General features: G+C 46.9%; 1 protein-coding gene across 1 annotated transcript; it reads left to right on the forward strand.

The window, feature by feature from the left end:
* Positions 1 to 3,202: 3,202 nt before the first annotated feature.
* On the forward strand, positions 3,203 to 13,100 carry KCNS1 (potassium voltage-gated channel modifier subfamily S member 1). Its single transcript, XM_003253619.3, has 4 exons — positions 3,203 to 3,409; positions 5,092 to 5,170; positions 5,636 to 6,678; positions 8,966 to 13,100. Exons 2-4 carry the CDS (start codon positions 5,095 to 5,097, stop codon positions 9,434 to 9,436), a joined length of 1,590 nt encoding a protein of 529 aa, XP_003253667.1. The 5' UTR covers positions 3,203 to 3,409; positions 5,092 to 5,094; the 3' UTR covers positions 9,437 to 13,100.
* The last annotated feature ends 9,204 nt before the right edge of the window (positions 13,101 to 22,304 follow it).

Genomic DNA, 22,304 nt, shown 5'->3' on the forward strand with positions numbered 1-22,304 from the left:
TCACCCTCATTTTCTTACCTTTCCCGCCTGGCAACTTGCTTCATCAAAGCCAGCTGGAAGGCACAGCCTTAAGTAACCTAATCAGAGAAGTGACATCCCATCACTTTTTCTATATTCTGTTCATTAGAAGCAACTCAGTAAGGCCTGTCCACACACAAGGGGAGGGGATTGCACAAGGGCATGAACACCAGGAGGCCAACATCACTGGGAGACATCTTAGAAGATGCCCGTCACATCCAGGTCTACTTAATTCCAAAGTTTTCTGTATTTTCTGCAAAATCAAGCTTACTCTGAAGGTAAAACCCCATGGATTCCAACGACTAAACCTGGTCAGGGATTGAGGGAGAATTTGGGAGACAGACCATCCATGGTACCTGAAGGACAGGGATGCCCTGTCCTTCCCACTCTTGTGGCTCACAAATTCCACCAAAACTTCATTTACCTCTCACTATGTAATCTGGGGATGAAACCAGATCCTGGTTTCATTCTCTTCTGCCCTTGGGAAATAGGTCTGTCTTTTCTCTCAGTTTTGGAAACAGTCTCTGCAGCTCCAGGGAAAACTCCTGAGTCCTGAGGGGTAGTGAAGGCTGCAGACAAACTCTTAGGCCAGGAAACAGAAGACCTGCTTCTCGGGAAATCTGCCTCAGTTTCCCTGTTGGTCAAATGAGGGAATTGGGCAAGATGCTCACTAAGCAGCTTCCTGCTCTAACTTCTTCTTTCGAGGGAAAAACTAAAATGGCACAGCCTAGGGCTGTGCTGTCTAATATGGCAGCCATGAGCCATGTGTGGCTACTGAGCACATAAAATGTGACTAGTCAAAACTGAGATTTGCTATAGATAAATCTCAAAAAAATCTCTCTCAAAAAATAAAAAATAAATTACTACACTAGATTTATATATGGGAGGCAGAATTCAGATGATCCCTCCTCAATGATCCTCATCCCTGTATAATCTCCTCCTCTTTAAGTGTAGATGGAACCCGTGAATGTATATTATATGGCAGAAGGGAGATTGCCCTGGGTGGGCCTGGACTAATCAGGTGAGAGTTTTAAAGTCAGAGATTTTTCTCTGGCTGGTTACAGGAGGGGAATTCAGCACTCTGATGTGCCTGAAAGAAAGCAAGCATTCATGCTATGAACTGCCTATGGGGCAGGAACTGTAGGCAGCTTCTAGAATCTGAGATTGACCCCTAGGGGACAGCTAACAGGAAAAGAGAGACCTCAGTCCTATAACCACAAGGAAATGAATTCTGCCAACAATCTGTGAGCTTGGAAGAAAACTCTGAAGCTCACATGAGAACCTCAACCTTGGCCAACACCTTGGCTTCAACCTGGTGAGACCCTGAGGGTCCAGCCAGGCCATGCCCAGTCTTCCGACCTACAGAAACCATGAGATCATAAATTTGTATTGTTTTAAGCTACTAAATTGTGGTAATTTGTTATGTAGCAATAAGAAAAATTAGTACACTGGATTTTAGAGACTTAGTACAAAAAAAGGAAAATGTAAAATATCTCAATAATTTCTCTACTGATTCCGATGCTGAAATTATAATATTTTAGATTTAATAAAAGACATCAGTAAACATACAGTTGATCCTGCAACAACACAGGTTTGAACTGCTAGTGTCCACATATATGCAGATTTTTTTCCAATAAATACATTGAAAAATTTTTGGAGATTTGTGACAATTTGAAAAAACTTACAGATGAACCATGTAGACTAGAAATATCAAAAGCCTTAAGAATAAGTTAGATATGTCGTGAATGCCTAAGATATATGTAGATACTATTTATGTGTTAATCGACTGTTTATATTATTGGTAAGGTTTCTGGCGAACAGTAGGTTATTACTAGTTAAGTTTCAGGGGAGTCAAAAGTTATATTCTAATTTTCTAGGCATGGATGAGTGGTTTCCCTAACCCCCACTGTTCAAGGGGTAACTGAAATTTCGCCTGTTTTTTACTTCTTTAAAATGTTGCAATCAGAAATATAAAAGGATATATGTGGGCCGGACACGGTGGCTCATGCCTGTAATCTCAGCATTTTGGGAGGCCAAGGAAGGTGAATCATTTGAGGCCAGGAGTTCAAGACCAGCCTGGCCGACATGGTGAAACCCTTTCTCTACTAAAAATACAAAAATTAGCTGGGCGTGGTGGTGGCAGGTGCCTGTAATCTCAGCTACTCGGGAGGCTGAGGCAGGAGAATCGCTTGAACCCGGGAGGCGGAGGTTGCAGTGAGCCAAGATTGTGCCACTGTACTCCAGCCTGGCAACAGAGTGAATGAGGCTGTATCTCAAAAAATAAAAAATAAAATAAAATAAAATAATATACGTGGCTCACATTATAGGTGTTGGACTGTGCTGTCCTAGAGGACTCAGAAGTCAGCCATGGGACCTCCGGCAGGTCACCACATCTCTCAAAGCAGTTCTTATCTGTGAGATAGGAATAATAGTAGCACTTACCCCACAGATAAATTTGCAGTTTGAGTGAGATTGAGGTCTATGCTTGACCCAAGGTAAGTACTCAATAAGTGTTGGTAATTATCATTATTATAAATAACAATATTTGCAAAGGCTCATATCCAGGCCCTAGTCTCCAGTAGCCTCTCCCCAACCAGGCACACAGCAGCCACACAACAGGTACATGTGTGGGGATTTCACAACCTCTACAAAGCTCTTTGGCACATGTTCTTTGCCCTCACAACCCACTTGGCAGGTGGGAATCAGGAACCCGTGGGCAGGTAAGGACACTGCGCCTCAGGGGTAAAATAATCGTTTCAAGCTTCACAACTCACCTAGGAAGAACCTGGGGCTCCAAGGGAGATGACGCCACCTTCTACACCTCCCTAACTCAGATGCCCACGGTCTGAGAAAATGACTGGAGCTCACCCCTAAAATGGGGGACATAAGATCCTGGCCCTGTCAAGTGTGTGCCAGGAATAACTGAGATCAATCACTTGCAGCAGCTGAAGTACCCTGGCACATACTAAACACTCAATTAAGCAAATCATTTCTACTGTTGTTCCTTTGCCAGAGAAGCTTCTGCTGAAATCCCTCTCTAGGGGGAATCCTCACGCCCTAAATGACCCCTCCTTCCCGGCCCCGTAACTCCGGAGGATGCCCCTGCAGGTAGGCCCAGTCTCCAGACACCACCACCCCCCAACCGAGTCAGGAATAGAAACCGCCGCCTCCGGCCGCCAGCGGCCTCACTCCCTCCTCCGGCAGCGATCGATGCGGCCTTCAGCCGCGGGGGACTAGGCAAGGAAGAAGGAAGGAGAGGGCAGCGGGGCCGCCTGCAGCAGGAGGCTCGGCGGGGCCGGCGGGGCAGAGGCGAGATCGAGTATAGCCAGCGGCTCCCAGCCTCGGTGCCTTTGGGACAGACACGTGAGGCGCCCGGGAGGTGCCACCACAGGTAAGGGGCCTCCTTTGGGGAGGGACGTGGCTCCGGGACGGTCCCGGGCAGCCAGAGTGGGAGGCGGGGCTGCCTGGGGATCCTGGTGCTCTTACCACCTCTAAGAGGACCCCCACCCCCCGCCAAAGAGGAAGCAGTGTGGGGTGGCCGCGCTTTGGAGACCCTGGCTGGTACAGTTTGCTCATCTGTAAAATGGGATTAGAAAACCTCCCTGGCAGGGTTGGTGTAGGGATTAAACCCAGTGAGGTGTGCATGGAGCCCAGAGAAGTGACTAGTAGATAGGAGGTGCTCAAAATAAGTGTGTGGAGAGAGAAGGAAATAAAAAAACCTGGTCTCCAACCTTAGCTGTGCCATGGACTAGCTGGGTGATTTTGAACAAGTCACTTGATCTTTCTTACTGATATTCAGGTTCTTGTCAGAAAATGTTTGTTGAATTAATTATCCCGTTTCATAGAGCAGGAAAGTGAGTTCCTGATGGATGAAGGGATTTGACCAATATTATGCTTCTAATGGGTGATGGAACTGGATTAGAAATTTCATTTTTTGATGCCAAATGCAGGTGGAGATCCAAGTGGAGGTGGGAGTGGAGCTACATCACACATGTTTATTGTGCATTGATTATGTGCCAGGGACCACGCTGCCGATAAACACCTTGCATCATTTAATTCTCTGAGCCTCTCCTGGAAAGTAGGATGCTACCCGGTTCCACAGACAGGGAAACAAGCCCAGGGAGGGCAACGAATGCACTCAAGGTCAGCAGCTAGTAAGTGACAGACTCAGGTCTGACCACAGGGAAGTACACAGGATTAACATTTATGGAGCATCTACTGTTTTCCCAGGGCTTTGAACATATACCACAATAATGATTCATCCAAAGCAACATTATCCCCATTCCAGAGGTAAAAGAGCTAAAGCCCAGAGTGGGAAGGAGACTGGCCTGAGGTCACACAAGTGATAGAGCTAAGGGTGGAACCCCAAATCCATTTAATGCCAAGCCCAGGTGCTTTACACACACTTAATCCCTAGTGTAGATATTACTGAACCCACAGTGCAAATGAGATTGCCAGTGGTGAGGAGGTGTCACTAGCCCCCAATTCTAGCAGTCAGGAGTTGGTGGGTAGTGGAAGAACCTAAATCCTTCCTGAGTATCCACTAAGGCTGAGCACTTTCTATAATCTACCTTAATCCTCCAGCCATCCCTGGAGGTAGGTGCTATTGTCTACGTTGTGCAGGAAATTGAGAGCTGGAGGATAAATAGCTTCCTCAAGGCCCCAGGTGCATCAGGGGTGGAGATAAACCCAGGTTTGCCTGACTCTAGAAGATAGTGACACCAGTAAATAATTTATTAAATTCCTTCTGTGAGCCAAGCCCAAGAAAGACATCAGGTCATTTAATCTTCATAACCACACTTTGAGGTGAATATTTTTATCTCCATTTCACAGAGGCTCAGAGAGGTGATGTTACTTGCCTAAGGTGACACAAGAGAGCCAAGGTTCAAGGTCAGGTCTGGCTGACTCTACAGATGCTTTACATAATCTAAAGCAGGAGCTCTCAAACTTGACCATGTATCTGAATCACTTTCCAATCTTGTTAGAACACAAACTGCTAGACCCCACCCTTAGAGTTCCCGATTCAGTAAATCGATGGCAGGCTGAGAATTTGCATCTTTGACAAATTCCCAGGTGATGCTGATGCTGCTGGTCCGGGGAACACACTATGAGAACCTCCGGTCTAAAGTGGTGCTCCCAACACCCCTAGCAGGTAAGTGTTACTATCCTCATTTTGCAGAAGAAACAGGTTCAGAGGGCTGGCGGGCCCAAGATCCCACAGCAGACCTTTGGTGTAAATAAATCCAAGTTTGTCCTGGAAAAGAAGACATCCTATGTGAGCACCCACTAGGTGCCAGGACATCCTGCGATTCCGTCGCTTTCATATCCTTCCAGGTAGATCTCAGCATTTATTTTCCAAAGGAGAAAAATGAAATGGGGGTGGGGTGGGTCAGTGGTTTGGCCAAAGTCAAATGATGGGGATGAAGGATAGTCAAAGCCAGGCCTGACTCTGAGTCCTGAGGGCACCTGACATTTACTGAGCGCCTCCTGCATACCAGATGCTTCACACAGAGCCTCTAACACCCCTTGGCTGGTTGGATGGAGGAGGGGATTTTAACCTGGTCTTCCAGGAAGGGAAGCCCGGGAACTCCTCAGCGCGCCCTTCTGGTGTCCGCAGGGAGGAGCACTGAAGCCTTTGTGAGCGAGTTCCCGGCCCCCGACACCGGGATCCGCTGGCGGCGAAGCGACGAGGCGCTGCGCGTGAACGTGGGTGGCGTGCGGCGGCAGCTGAGCGCGCGCGCCCTGGCGCGCTTCCCGGGCACGCGGCTGGGCCGCCTGCAGGCCGCGGCGTCGGAGGAGCAGGCGCGGCGCCTGTGCGACGACTACGACGAGTCGGCGCGCGAATTCTACTTCGACCGGCACCCGGGCTTCTTCCTGGGCCTGCTGCACTTCTACCGCACTGGCCACCTGCACGTGCTCGACGAGCTGTGCGTCTTCGCCTTTGGCCAGGAGGCCGACTACTGGGGCCTGGGCGAGAACGCGCTTGCCGCGTGCTGCCGCGCGCGCTACCTGGAGAGGCGGCTGAGCCAGCCGCACGCCTGGGACGAGGACAGCGACACGCCGAGCAGCGTGGACCCGTGCCCTGACGAGATCTCCGACGTGCAACGAGAGCTGGCGCGCTATGGCGCGGCGCGCTGTGGCCGCCTGCGCCGCCGCCTCTGGCTGACCATGGAGAACCCGGGCTACTCGCTGCCGAGCAAGCTCTTCAGCTGCGTCTCCATCAGCGTGGTGCTCGCCTCCATCGCCGCCATGTGCATCCACAGCCTGCCCGAGTACCAGGCCCGCGAGGCGGCGGCCGCCGTGGCTGCGGTGGCCGCGGGCCGCAGCCCGGAAGGCGTGCGCGACGACCCGGTGCTGCGACGCCTCGAGTACTTCTGCATCGCCTGGTTCAGCTTCGAGGTGTCGTCGCGCCTCCTGCTGGCGCCCAGTACGCGCAACTTCTTCTGCCACCCGCTCAACCTCATCGACATTGTGTCTGTGCTGCCCTTCTATCTCACGCTGCTGGCTGGTGTGGCACTGGGCGACCAGGGCGGCTCGGGCGGCAAGGAGTTCGGCCACCTGGGCAAGGTGGTGCAGGTGTTCCGCCTCATGCGCATCTTCCGCGTACTCAAGTTGGCGCGCCACTCCACCGGGCTGCGCTCGCTGGGAGCCACGCTCAAGGTACGGCCTCTGAGGCCAGGTTGGAGCGGGGATGGGCGGGGGTCGCCATCCGGCAGGTTAGCAGGTGAACTTACAAGCCTGCCGAGTCCAGGCTTACGTTGAACTGAGATGCCGTCCTTTATGCCAGGCACAGGGCTGGACACCAGGTGTATGTTTCACATTCCCAACAGCCCTGGGAAGAAGGGCTTACCGTTATCTCTTTTTCCTGGGGAGAAAACTGGGGCATAGCTTTGCTTGTCTTTCTTTTTCAAAACAAAGAAAAAAGACAAAGATCACTTTTGATATATCTGTCAAACATCAAATTATATATATGACAAAGATGCGCAAAGCAGGATGCTAAATGGCTTTCTGCTAGAGCCTTTCTTCTGGCACTATCAGGGGACTCTGATAATCATAGGTCACTCTTAATAGGTAAAGTCTAGGAATAGCCCCAGGAGCTAACACTTATTGAGCACTAAATCTGTGCCAATTTCACATCCGTTATCAATTTAGTCCTTAGGAGAACTTCCTCAGGAAGATGCTATTATTTATTCTCTTCCCGTAGATGAAGAAGCTGAGGTTGGAGGGTTGGCTCTTTAAAGCCTGGTTGCAGTTTACTGAGCATTCTCCTTGTGCCAGGTGCTGCATTGTGGGTGAATCACTGCCCTGGCAAGCTTGCACTCAAGGGGGTGAAATTAGCCTGGTTTGAAGAGGGAGGCAAGGCGAACGGCGTGTGCCGAGGCCTGGAGAGAGAACAGGATGAATGCTGGGAGGGGGACATGGAGGGAAGGAGATTCCCAGAGATGAGATTGAAGAGGTGAGTGGGGCAGGGCACCGAAAGGCCATGAAGTCTTGGCACATGATTTTGGACTTGTCCCGAGGGTATAGGAGAGCTCGTGAGAGGTTAAAACAGAGGTGTTATTGTCACTGCTTGGCAGAGGTGGAAACTGAGGCTCCGAGAGGTGACAGTGCTTGTTGGAGGTTCCTCAATAAGCAGTAGAGCCCAGAGAAGAATCCAGCTGTGCCTGGCTCCAGCACCTCATGTTCTTTCTCCTAAAGCTCCATGCGGCCCTGCTGATAATCCCCAGACAATGCTAAAAGAAAGATCCCTTCCACCCATGGCTTAGTAAAGCCTCTTATATGCCCTCAGGATACTGGGTGCTGGCAGATGACCTAGGCAGAATCCAGGTATAAGAAATTACATTCGCCAGACCCCCTGAGCTCAGCATCTCCCCAGGGAAGATCCCTGTGCCCCAGAACGTTGCCCTGTCCCCTCCATGCAGAGAGCCAGGGCCTGACACTGCTAGCTTTGTCTTCAGTAGGGGAGAAGAGTATTACTAATCAGGGCTGCCAGGGTCTAAGATGCAGGTGTAATATACTCCAGATGAGAGCCTTGCTACTCAAAGTGAGGCCCCTGACCACCAGCAGCTTTCTCATCACTTGGAAGCTTCCTAGACTTGTAGATTCTCTGGCTCTACCCAAGACTATGCGATTGCATTCTGCCAAGACCCCTGCATGATTCCTGCACGCATTAAAGTTGGAGAGACTCTGCTCTAGACTAGGGGTTCTCAGCCTTGCATTACTGACATTTGGGACCAGGTAATTCTTTGATGTGGGAGCTGCCCTGTACATTTTAGGATGTTTAGCAGCATCCCTGGCCTTTACCCACTGGAGGACAGTAGCACACCTGTCCCAGTTGCAACAACCAAAAATGTCTCTAGACATTCCCAAATGTCCCTTGCAGGGTGGAGGGGGGGAAGTGGTGGGCAAAACCACCCTGTTTGAGAATCACTGCCCTAGAGCTTGGCCTCAGGGACAAAGCAAACATACACAGCCATAGGAAAGTGAATTCTGTGGGTGGTCCAGGGGACTTATGTCCTCTCAGCTTCCTGAAGGAGCAAAAAATATTTTTATACTTTTCAGACCAGTCAAAAGTACATGAAACCAACTTTGCATTATGGAATATAAACTATGGGTCTCTTGGTTCTGCAACAGTGTAAAAATCACAAGCTCTTCATTCCCTGGCTGTGGTGCCACCAGTAACCCCGGAGTTAGAAAAAACAGCTGTAGCCTCGCAGATACCTTGGACAATAGAACTTAGGCCTGTGCTCAATACCGGGGAGTTTTGCTGCCAACTGTAGTTGAAAGATCTTAGTTTAAAGTCAGGGGACCTGGGCCTTAGCACCAGCTCTATCTTGCTGACTTTGGACCTGTCCTTTATACTCTCTGGGCCTCAGTTTCCCCACATGCCTAATACCAGGACTGTAAGCCCATCCACTCTGACTTGGCTTTCTACATTCTCTTTCAGCACAGCTACCGTGAGGTGGGCATCTTGCTGCTGTACCTGGCCGTGGGTGTGTCAGTGTTCTCTGGTGTGGCCTACACAGCTGAAAAGGAGGAGGACGTGGGCTTTAACACCATCCCAGCCTGCTGGTGGTGGGGCACAGTGAGCATGACCACCGTGGGCTATGGGGATGTGGTGCCAGTGACGGTGGCTGGCAAGCTGGCAGCCTCAGGCTGCATCCTAGGGGGCATCCTGGTGGTAGCGCTCCCCATCACCATCATCTTCAACAAGTTCTCCCACTTCTACCGGCGCCAGAAGGCTCTGGAGGCAGCCGTGCGCAACAGCAACCACCGGGAGTTTGAGGACTTGCTGAGCAGCGTTGATGGCGTGTCGGAGGCATCTCTGGAGACATCCCGAGAAACCTCTCAGGAGGGACGGCCTGCAGATCTAGAGAGCCAGGCCCCCAGTGAGCCTCCACACCCTCAGATGTATTAAAACCAGGGATCCGTGACCCCCTGCCATGCCCCTACAGTCAGCTGAGACAGCAGAGATTCCTCCCCTGCTAAAGTTCTTCATGGTAGTGAGCCTCTCACGATCACTCATGCTGTCCTGAGAAATGAGATTCAAAAGCTGCATTCCTTCCTCCAAAGGCTCAGGGCAGGACAGTGCTACCTTAGATTCTATGAGATTCTGCAAGCAACTCAGAAAGCTTTATAAACCTGCCTCCAAGCCATTCATGAAGCAGGCATGAGCCAGAGGGAGGAAGTTGAAAGGATGCTAATGATTCCTGAGCACCTCCTGCACATGAGCCAGGTCATGTTTGGCCTTGTGTTGGAGAAAGATAATTATCCCCACTTCACAGATGAGGAAACCGAGGCTAAGAGATGAGCAAGGCCTCTCCCAGATGTCACAATTAGAAGTGGCAGAGTCAGGTTTGGAATCTGGGCTTATTGGTGGGCCTGGAGCAATGCTCCATCAACTCCATCTTTCTTCTGCCCTCATGAAGTTTGCATGTGGTTTTTGGTGATTTTTGGATCCCCAGAGTTGATCCACAAGATAAGAAATCCCTTTCAGAGCCAGGGAAGGGTCCAGACAGGAGATTTGGATATAGGAGCTCCGGATCTCAGCTGTGGTTCCTTTCTAGGAGCATCCAACAGGAGTCAGCAATCAAAGATGAGTCCTGGAGGGAAGGAGGATGAGTCCTGGGAGGAAGTACCGTAGCATTGTACTTGCCTCTTTAGCTGGTATGCAAGATTTGCTAAGCAATAATCTTCTGACCTTCCTCTCAGGGTTGATGTGAGAGAAAGAAAATCTGAAGGGCCCCTGGCCTGAGATCTAGACAACCTAGCTGCGCCGGGACCTGCTGTGTAAAGTGGTCCAATCCCTGCCCCCAAGTCCAGATTCCAACCCCTCTGTCAAATGGTCAGAATCTGTGACCCAGAGGGCAATGAAAGCCAAGGAGAGCAGAGGGGTGTCTAACTTAAAGCCAGTTCAGCTCTGAAATGTTGGTGGCAGAGGGCTGACATATATGAATACTGGCTTCCCAGACCCTCCCCCAACAGTCTGACCTTGGCAATTCCTTTCTGCCCATCACACAGACGTCCAGCCCTACCTAGAGTACCCATCCAGGCCCATGTGTGAGAGTCCTCTCCCTTCTGGCCAGCTCCAGCCCCCTCATCCTTGCTGGGGGCATATCTCTCATACCCACCTGCCAAATCTTCTCTTCACTTGCTGAGAAAGTCAGAGGAGGGGATCCAGTAGCCCTTTCCACATACTGTGGCTACAGCACCCAGCACTGTGCTGTTGTCTGACTGTGGCTGTCTCTGTCCCATCACCTTGAGCCTCAAGATGGAAGACATTGTCTGCTTGAACTCTGGGCTTGGTGCAGAGCAGGTGTTTGGTAAATGTTGAATAGATCAACCAATTCCTACAGCCCACTAGGTGCCAAGCTCAGAGGGGAAAAAAAGATAGCCAGAGAGAGACCTGGCCCTCAAAAAGGTGTGAACAAGACTGAAAAGGAGGTCCATTCAGCTCCGCCTGCCCTGTCCCTGCTTGGTTCTTGAAGTTTTTACAATATATTCCTTGTAGGTTCTTCACTCGCTCACTCAACAAATACCCATTGGAAGAGTTAAACTGGGGCTTCGTGTGTGGCCTGCAGTCATGTTTTGGCTTAGTCCAACAGTATTTTTATTATATTTTAAGAATCTGAATGCCTTTGCATGAGGCATGTACTCTCAGGTTCCCCATAGTGTCTCCCCCGCTGCCACCCACAAACAGACACACATGCTGTTGTGTTATGCCCAGCCACTCTGATTTACTGGCTTCTGACTTGTGGACTGCTTACTAGTCTCAAGAGATACAGTGGTGGAAAAATATATCCCTATACTCATGAAGCTTACCGACTAGTAGGGAAGATAGACTCTAATGCAATAATCACATAAATATATCATAGTGAGCTCTACTAAGTACAGGTGTGTATAATGTATCAGGGACCATGGCCCGAGAAAGTGAGAAGGCTTTCCTGAGCAAGTGACAATCTAACCTGCCATCCAAATGATAAATTGCTAATTAAGCAAATGAGGTTCCGGGGGGGGGGGGGTAATCCAAGCAGAGAGAATGGCATGTGTGAAGGTGTGTGTCATACACAGGGCCTAGTACATAGTGGGCCCCCTACATACGCATGGATTCTGGGTCTCCAGATTGGAACAGAGGATGGAGCTAAGCAGGAAAGGGCCTCCCTTGAATTCACCACACACATACCAGCCCTTCTGCACACTCTGCTCCTTACATCTAGGCCCAGCTGAACCTAGGTTAGGGGCAGATCAGAAGGGCTTAATGTACCACCCTTATGGTCTTGCGGAACACACCAAGAAACCCGATGGCTTCCATATTTTCTGACCCTACAAACAGGTCCCTAATACTGGTGTGGAGAAAGCTCAAGAGAGAATCATCTGGCCTGAGCCCACCATGAGGCTGTTTGTGGTCCTGGCAGAAAAGCAACAACTCGCTCCCCTTCCCATGTATCAATGAAAACCATTATGCAAATAAAGAGCTGGGCCCCAGGACGTGTTTCTGCTTGTGTGGAGATGGCTCCCTGACATGCTGTCTGAGTGACTGGAGAGGGTGGGCAATATGTGGAGTGACTTGGAATCCACATTCTCAGGCTCCAGTCCTGGATTTGGCACAGACTTTGTCCGTGGTTGTGCCAGCCAGAACAGGTTGCAAGTGACAGGAATTCAGTTGGAACAAACTTGGTCAAAAAGGTTAATTTATAAAATAATTAAAGTGAGGAATGACTGTTAACAATTAGAGTTTGGGGGTATAAGCAACAGAAACTGACATTAAGCAAAAAATGAATTTATTGGAAGATATATTAGTTTCCAGCAGCTGCTGTAACAAATTCAGACAAACTTGATGGCTTAAAACAGTAGAAATGTATTCTCTGACAGTTCTGGAGGCCAGAAATCCAAAATCAAGATGTCAGCAGGGCCACCCTCCACTCTGGAGGCTCTAGGGGGAAACCCTCTCCTTTTCTCTTCTAGTTTGTGGTGGCTGCCACCATTCTTGGCTTTCCTTGGCTGTGGCTGCATCACTCAAGTCTCTGCCTCTGATCTCACTTCACTGTCTGTGTATGTCAAATCTTCCAATGCCTCTGTCTTATAAGGACACTTTTGATGACATTTAGGCCCACCAGGATAATCCAAGATGACCTCATCTCAAGATCCTTAACCACATTTGCAAAAAGACCCTTTCCCAAATAAGGTAACAGTTACAGGTTCCAGAGATTAAAATATGGACATATGTTTGGGGCCACCATCTGGCCCACTACAGAAGGGTATCTGTGAAATTCACCTGACCAAAGGAAGAGCTGACTGACGAGGCCTCAGGAAATACAGGAATGAGGGGAGCTCTAGGGACCTCAGTTGCAAGACTCATGAACCTTCTGTTTAAGACACTGCCACCCACATGATCTGCCTCCAGTCACCTTCCTTCCCTGTATCATCCTGCTCACAGTTCCAATCCCAGGAGAGAGTCTGATTTCACTTGAGTCATATGCCTCTCTCTTGGGAGGGATGGAGGGCAAGGTACCGTATTCGTATTTGCGGCAGTTGGAGGAAAGGTACTTACCCAAAGAAAAGACCACGTATTGTCACCAAAATAAAGGCAAAAGGCAAAAATAACATACCATACACTCCCATCCTTTTCCCATACACACAGATTTATGCATGTTTCTAACATAAGGAAACTCTCATATATAACCAAAATATACTGATCTCCCCAAAGGAAAGACACCCTATGTGGCATATCCTGTTCATGAATCCAGTTGTAAGTTCATTCTTCCACTGGTACCACTAATTCTGTCTCAATATCCTGTAATATAAGGAATAAATGGTAAATGTAACTGCCACCAGCATACCCTATATGATACTAGAGGAAAGGAAAAGAAAAACACAGCAAGGAGGAAAAGAGGCCATTGCTACGTCTTCATTTCTGTAATGGTCATAAGGCTGCCACTGGCATTTATAACATCCCTTCTCTGTGAGCCATGTCATGCCCCCTGCCTTTGGCCAGCACTTTAGTTGGTTGGGATTGTTTGATGGGGTAACCTAAACCTTTATTCCTAGCGAATCTGAGTACTTGTTAGTCCTGCTGACATGTGAAGATTCCCCAAGGAATTCCATGGAGTTACTTGCATTCCTTTCTGCCTACTTTGTGTAGCAGTAACCATATTTCCCCTTGACAGGGTGGTTGATTACCCTAATCAAGACTGTAACTCCCTTTATACACACATAGGGAAAAGAAAAGCTCAGAAGGTCCAGGTGACAGTCTCAGTCTCCAATTCAGAGTATTCTTCCTTGAGTACCAAAGAAGTATTCTTCCCTTGGGTACCAAAGAAGTATTTTTCCCTTGGGTACCAAAGAAGTATTCTTCCCTTGGGTACAAAATCTCTAAGTCAGCGGAGCTCAGAGTCATAGGGATAGGAAGCAATAGATTTGCAAGTGGGTCATTGGGTTTAATCAGAAAACATGCAACTTGATTGAAAGCAAACTTCTCATGCAATCAACTTACATCATTAGGGTCTACGTGAGCCAAATCCCATGTACCCATGGATACACTTGATGATGGAGTCCTTACTAGGCAGGCTTGACTTTCTATCTGGATGGATGATATCATAGTTGGTCACGTTGGGTCATAAGATTACCTGATATCCCATAGTTAGGCCTTCATTCACCATCAAAGCCCAGTAGCAAGCCAGGATCTGATAGCAGTAGAACCAACAAAATCCAAATTAACATTGTACTTCTTTTGTGGTGATAGAAGTACTACACATATGTCCAGGGTACTGGACACTCTTAAGAAACTTCACTGAGGTACACTGGATTTATCTCCCACCTTGTAAAAGATGTGTCTTACCTACAGAGCTGAAGTGTCTGCTCCTTTGTGCTCTCCAGGCCCTGTTAATGTGATTTAGTCAAAATTAGTTTGCTGTCTTTTAGAATAGGGATATTCGGGGAATCAAGGCCTTCCTGGTACAGAGCTGGAGAACAGAGGTATGCCTGAGTTAGAACAGTAAATGAAAACTCTTATCCCTTCTAGGTAATAGCAAAATGCTTCCAGTGGTTTCTGTTCCTCAGAGTAGAGAGTGAAACTAGTAGATGCATGACTCCAGGGACTGTAATGATGAGCATATATCTAACACAACAGTTAAAAATGGAATTATCACCTGACTAAAGTAATCCACTATCATTTTCCAAGACCCATCTAATTTTGCACCTACTGGAGGAAATTAATGGTGTTTTGATTGGAGTCATCAGCTTGCAAGGTCTTTGGTAGAAACACTAATCTCTGCAGCCTCCCCTAAAGATGTGTTACTACTGTTGACTTTTCTATTTTGAAACAGTTGTTCAGTTGGATTCTATTGGCCTTTGTATCACAATGGCCCTCACTTCATGGGTCAGAGAGCCAATGTGGGGATCTTTTCCAACTACCTCTCTGAAACTGCTGATATAGAATACTTTTGGAATTCCATTAGGCCTCCAGTGGCATGGACAAAAGCCAAAACACTATTTTTCACATGATAGATGGACCTACAGTGGTACTCTTGAACCCAAGAAACTGGTATTAGCTCGAAGTCTTCATCAAGGTTCCCTGAATGGTGTATTTCCCTTTCCCCAGTATCCAGTTACCTTGGGAAATGGCCACAGATCCTTTTGGAGAGGGCAAGAGAAATATTCACATTACACTCATGTAGTATAGCAGAGTCCTTCCTCAAAGGCGAGTAGCAGATCCTTCAATCAAAGGGCTTTAGATCAATAAACGCAAGCCCAGTGTTGGGTGATGATCTGTAACTATCACAGTGGCTCAAGTCGTGACTCTTTTTTTTTTTTTTTAGCCAGAACTAGAGGGTGTTTTTGGTTTTCGTTTTGCTTTGTTTTGTTTCTTATGTTTTGCTGGTTAAACAAATCAAGTAAGACTTTAGTGGGTTGCCTTTAACTTTTTAGGGCCCTACACTGTGGCAGTCTGCCACAGTTACTATTGAGACCGTCATTACGACAGCTTACTACTGTTACTGCCTGAGACCGTCATTACAAGACTGAATGAAGGGACGAACATAGAAATGAAAACTTAAGACAAAAGAAAGTATTTTAAAGGAAGGGGCCAGGGGAAGAAGAAGAGAGCTCCCTGCTTCTAGTGAGCAAAGGCAGCCCCCGAGCTTCCACAGTCCTTCCTATTTACTGGGTAACAAGAGCAGGGAGGAGGAGGTAATGACTGGTCAGCTGCTTAATTGATCACAGGTTCATATTGTTACTAACAGGCTTCAGATGTACCTAATCACAAGAAACACTATGCTTGGGATGTGACTGCCCTCAGCATTCCTGCCGGGTGGCAGATGCAGTTCATCAGTTTGCCAACATTCTGCATTTATGAGAAACAGTTTGCTGCTTACTCATATAGCCTCCAGTAGTATACGGAGTTGATCATGACCCTCATTATTTTGGCCTGTAACACTACACCATGAGTTCTTGCCTCATACAGAGCCTACTGAATATTCCAGAGATCACTCCCACTTCATTTCTGAGGATAAAGTGCCAACGCCTGGCCTCCCACATCTCTGCATTCTTCTTCCCCTCTGAATCAGGCAACCTATTTCAAATTGCAGCCCCTCCACCCAGCATTCTTGACTTTCCTCAAAGCAAGGGTAAAGTGTGAGGGCTACAGTTAGAGGTATTTGTGGGAAGGAGGCACAAAATAGATCCAATCCAGCCTCCTGTCTTCAGAAATCTTTGAATCTCTTCCTCTACATGATGCCAAGGGATTTGGGGCCCTTAAGTTCCATTTCACACGGGCCAGCATTTGTTTTAAGTTTGCATTAGCCAACTCATCACATTGTTAGAGCCTTGCCAGCTCCTGGAGCTAGCACAGAGAATGCCAAATAATCCCTGGCAAGTGAATCCATATCAAGAAGATCAGCCTGAGCCAAAATTACATTCCACCTTCCTTGATAAAGCACCACAAATATCCATTTCCACAGATACTTCCCCAAATTTTTGATGGTGTCAGTTAACAAGTTTCTTCAATTCTGTATGGGTCCAGGATTTTTACCTACTGTGTCTACTTGTCATGCTCTAGGTCAAACTGATCCCCACCTTCCAGCTAAGTAGCCTTGAGGGATGGGGCAAGCAGGAAATTGTGAGCTTTCTCCTGTAAGAAAAGGTGTGAATTGTTTGCACCCGGTGTTTTAGAGAGCTTTCAGTTTCCTCCCACATCCTCTCATATGATCATTCCAACTTGTCATAATCCCACTGCCTGTTAATGCCTAACTTCACAAAGTGCAGCAGGGTTGTGAATTCAGCAGCCTGCATCATCAATTGCCAACTTTGGTATTTGGAGAACTCGGCCCTACTGCAAGTCATAAGAGTCTTTTACTGTAGTCACAGAAATGCTGTCCGTTCATTCTGTTTAAAAAAAAAAAAAAGGCATTGGGGCTTCCTTTGTTGACTCTCCCTTTATATTAATATATGCAGTTAGAAACAAAATGCTCTATCACACAGCCTGAACATTCCTCACTTCCTTAAAATTAACTGTGACACGTGTTATCCCTTCTCTGAGAGCCTTCTCAGTGGTCAGATGCTATGAAGTAATGTAAGACATAGGCCTTTACCATTGCAGACCATTGCTGGCTTCCCAGACTAGAGCATGAGCAACAACCTCATTGTATTTTGCCCCATCACAGTCCAATAATTTTGAATATCCCACATGGGATATGGTGTCTACAACTCAACTCTAGTTCCAATTTCTGTATCAGTTAGGAATTTTTGGTTGCAAACAGCAGAATCCAACTCTGGAAAACTTAAGCCAAAAAAGGACTGTATTGGAAAGGTACTGGATAGGATCAAAGTCAAATTAAACAATGAGGCTTTGAGAAAGACAGCAATTCGAGCAACATAGGGATTGAGGTAGGTAAAACTCATAAATCACCTCTTTGGGGCACTGCAATTAAAATAGCTTAGTGACAACTGCCTCCATTGTATAAATCACTCTGCTCAAGCTAAAAAATTCCCTGAAGATTGAGTCTAACTAGACTGGTTTGGGTCATATGCTCATCACATGACTTTGGGGCGAGATGGGAGGAACTATCACAAACAGTCCCACCAGGACATAGATGGCAGAAGGGTAGCTCCCTGAAGGAAAATGGGGGTCCTTTCATTAAAATGAGGGGAAAGGATCCAGGGGAGACAAAACCAACACATATCTTTTACAATACCACTGAGTGAGAATGGCAGCCAGGCGGCTTGGTTTCAGCAACAACGAAATCAAGAATGAGAGACAGAGAAACAGATAGACAGAGGGAGATTGGTTTCTGCATCACATGGTAGATAACAGGGTTACCAACATCTCCCAGTTTGGTATCTTGTAGCGCCTCCACCAGAGAACTTCCCATTTCCAGTTTGAAAAATCTCTGATTGGCCCAGAGACTGGTCACCTTGGGTGAGGTGACTGGATCACTCAACTGTGGCGAAGGGGTTGGATCATGTGAACCTATGGCTGGAGTAGGAGTCAAGCAGTTCCCAGAAGAGGGAGTACAGGACAGATCTCATAGTAATCCTCTGCAGTCTTGCTCTCTTGGTCTTCAGTTTCAACTTCTGTAAAATGGAGGGATAATGTCCAGAGATGTTAGGGAGCAACTGGGGGCACGTAGGACAGCTCAGCACATCTGGGCTCTGAGATGTGATGTGCTTGTTGTTAATGATAAACAAACTGATAGTTTCACCCTCTTTGCAGTGACCTCAAGGTGGCGACTTCCCTTGTGAGTGAGACATAATATTCCTTAGGGATTATCAGATTGAAGATCTGCCCCCTCTCCAGCCCCATTTTACAGATCAGAAAAGAGAGACCCCAAAGTCCAAGGTCACACAAGAAGCAAATCCCATTCCTCAGTCCTTTTGAGTGAGAAGAGCTGTTCAGCTCAAATAAGGGCCAAGCAGGGTGTTTACACTGGGACATCAGAGTGGAAGACTCCAGTTGACTTATACAGTACTTTTTGAAGCCCCCAAGAGTGAAGATAGCCTAGCAAATAACAGTCATCCTCCACATAGCCTTGTCATTGTAATTTGCAAAGTGGTTTCACATACATTATCTCATATACTTCTCACAACAACCCCACAAGACAACAGCAACAACAATAAAATAGTAGTATCACCACTGAACAGATGAAAAAACCAAGATCCATGGTCAGACAGTTAAAAAGTAGCAGATCAGGTATTCAAACTCAGGCTTTTTAATACCAGATTGTACTCACTGAGCACCACTTCCCACTATTATCACTTTGTCTGGTAAACTTAACTCCCCAGGCACCAATGAAGCAAGTGGCTTTGAAGTGTGTGTCCTATAATGAGTTTCTTCTATCTGAAGGCTCTGGAAACAGCCCTGAGGTGCTGGCTGGGATGGTCCTCAATACCAGACCTCATACTTCAGGCCAGTCCGGCCCTGCCGGTGTGGAAAGAATTCTCCAGGAAGTTAGTAAGTTGAGAAGATAATCTTAGAAGACAGGAGTCTTTGAGAAGGAAGGGGAGGGGGTGGCGTGGGGAGTGTCTTTCAGGATCCTGTCTGCTAGAAAGGAAGAGAAGGACAAGAGCAGTTGTAGACTGGTATTTAACCTTGTTCAGAAGGGCAGAGTTCAGAACCCTCAAGAAATTCATTCATTCAAGAGGAAGAATTGCACACACCTTGGTTTTTGAAGTCACATCTGGGTTCAAATATTGGCCCTGCCACTCATCAGTTGTGTGACCTTAGATTAGACCTGTTGACCTCTAAGGGGTATTATATCAGGACCAACCCCCAACTGGTATCCAACCCCCACCCCACCTCCCCACCATCTTTTCCTACGTACTTAGATCAATAAGGAATCTTTCAGGTACAAGTGAAAGAGACCCAACAAAGTGACTTAAGTACAGGTGGATCCAGAGGTTCCACTGAAGTCATCACGTCATTTTTCCCTGCTTGTCTCTCTGCTCTGTGTTTCTGTGTTGGCTTCAGACAGTGAGTTATTTAAAATATTTGAATAAAATGGAAGAATATCAGGGATGCCATGCATGCAGAGGAAAGAATGTGGTTAAGGCCAGAAAGTTGGGCTTGAATCTGCTTCTTATGAGGTGTGTGATCTTGGTTGGGTTTCTTTGTCTCTCTGAGCCTGTTTCTTCACTTATCTTGGTTTAATAACACCCACACCTCAGAGTGTTATGGTCAAGTTCAGGTAAGATAATATATATGAAAATGCCTGGCACAAGGTTAAATATTAAAGCAGCCCAAACAAATGCAAAGCAAGGAAACAGAGCTCAGCAGCCTCTACCAGGGCTCTTGTTTTCCTCTGGAGGGCAAAGCAACTCCAAGCAGAGGGCACTGGGAGAGGAAGGGGTTTGCTTATCTAGAGATCACAAACTGGACTCACACTTGAAGCCATAGTTGGGGTCCTGGAGTGAACACTGGAGTCAAGAAGCCAAAGTTTGAATCCAGGCTTGACACTGCCAAGTCTTGGGCCTCTGTTGGATCATTCATTGGAACAAGATGCTGGCTGGGATAAATGCTCATGGGCTAAGAGTAACCACCCCTTACATCTGGAGAGGCCTAGGTAGTTTCCAAGGGGCCTTCCCATCCATGGTCTTGGAAGCTTCTAAAACAGCCCAGTGGAGTAGAAGGCAAAAAGCCTTGTTTATTCAAGTATAAAATACATATGGAGAAAAAAAAGCACAGATCCTAAGAGTTCACATTGATAAATTTTCTCATCATGAACACACTTATGTAACAAGCACTCAAAGAATTAGAACCTGAGTAGCACTGTAGTCCCTCCTCATACTCACATCCAGTCACTACCCCACAACCAACAAAGGCAAACGTTGCCCTGACTTTTAACATCATAGAGTAGGTTTCCTTGGTTCTGAACTGTATATAAAAAGAATTGCATAGTATGTACTACTTTGTGTCTGGCTTTTTTATTGTGGCAAAATACATATAGAATTTACCATTTCAACCATTTTTAAATGTAAAGTTCTGTGGCATTAAGTACACTCACATTGTTGTGTAAGAACATCTGTCTCCAGAGCTTTTTCATCTTCCTCAACTGAAACCCTGTGCCCATTAAACACTAACTCCCTATTCCTCTCTCCCTCCCTCTGCCAACCACCATTCTACTTTGTCTCTATGAAGAGACCTTGCTACTCTAGGTACCTTATGTGAGTCCAATCATGTATTTGTCCTTTTGTGACTGGTTTATTTCACTTAGCATAATGTCCTCAAGGTTCATCCATGTTGCAGCAGGTGTCAGAATTTCCTCCTCCTGAAGGCTGAATAATATTCCATTTTATCTGTAGGCCCTATTTTGTGTATTCACTCATCCATCGATGGGTATGTCTAGCTTCATTGAAATGTTTGAGAGATACAGCCATATTGTTGCATGTACTGAGAGACTGAACGTACAAATGGACAATCCCAGAATATATATATAAATAGAACTTTGACCCACAACCTGCAGTAACTTTGACCCACAACCTGCAGTAACCTGCTCAGGAAACCAACCCCTTATCTACAATAAGTAGCCCAGGTTGCCAGCCTGCTGTAAGTCAGACTTGCAGGAAGCCAGATTGCTATCTCCAGTGGCAATCCAGGAAGCTAAACAATAACTTCTGTAACAATCAAGCCAAAATGGTCAGGACTTGATTAATAACTGACAGCTTCCCCAATTTTTGTCCCACTTCCAACTTAGGATCAAACAGAGAAACCAAATGTGCACCCCTAAATCAATCGCATAGGATGTCCTGCTTCAAGTTAGCCCACCTACAGCTTTCCCATGCCAACAGCTTCCAACAGGGCATCCCTGAAACCTTCCTTTTTTTTCTACTGTAGAGCTTTCCCATTCCTTTGCCTGCCTTTGAGTCTCTGCCAAAATGCAAGTAACAGTGGCTGACTTCTTTGCTGTAGCAAGCTCACAATACCCTTTTGCTTATTTCCACAGTAGCTATAGGTAGCTCATTCTCATTGTTGTATAGTATTCCACTATGCGGATCTATGTAATTTATTTATGCTGCCACTGGGCATCTGGATGGTTTCCGGTTTGGCAAAATTATAAATAATGCCATTATGAATATTCTAGTATATGTCTTGTGGTAAAAAAGCATACACACTTCTGTTGAGAAAATACCTAGGGAAGGAATGCTAGGTCATGGGTATATTCACCAGTACTTGAGTTCCAGTTGCTCCACATCGTCACCAATACCTAGCATTTCTATTTCTTCCATTTTAGTTATTATGGTGCGTACATGGTAGTAATGCATTAAGGTTTAATCTGTACAGTTGTCCCTTGGTATCTGTGGCGAATTGGTTCCAGGAACTCTGATGGATACCAAAATCTGCATGCAGATGCTCAAGTCCTTGATATGGAATGTCCTAGTATTTGCATATAACCTATGCACATCCTCCTGTATCATTTAAATCATTTCTAGATTACTTAAACCTAATACAATGCTACACAAAATGCCTAATGTAAATGCTATGCAAATTACTGTTATACTGTATTGTTTAAGGAAGAAAGACAGACACAATTTTTTTTTCTTTTCTGAGATGGAGTCTCGCTCTGTCACCCAGGCTGGAGTGCAGTGGCACAATCTCGGCTCACTGCAACCTCCGCCTCCTGGGTTCAAGCGATTCTCCTGCCTCAGCCTCCCGAGTAGCTGGGATTACAGGCGTGCCACCATGCCCGACTATTTTTGTATTTTTAGTAGAGACAGGGTCTCACCATGTTGGCCAAGCTGGCCTTGAACTCCTGACCTCAAATGAGTTCTTGGCCACCCAAAGTGCTGGGATTACA

Source organism: Nomascus leucogenys, chromosome 13 (assembly GCF_006542625.1).
Source record: "Nomascus leucogenys isolate Asia chromosome 13, Asia_NLE_v1, whole genome shotgun sequence".
NCBI lineage: Eukaryota > Metazoa > Chordata > Mammalia > Primates > Hylobatidae > Nomascus > Nomascus leucogenys.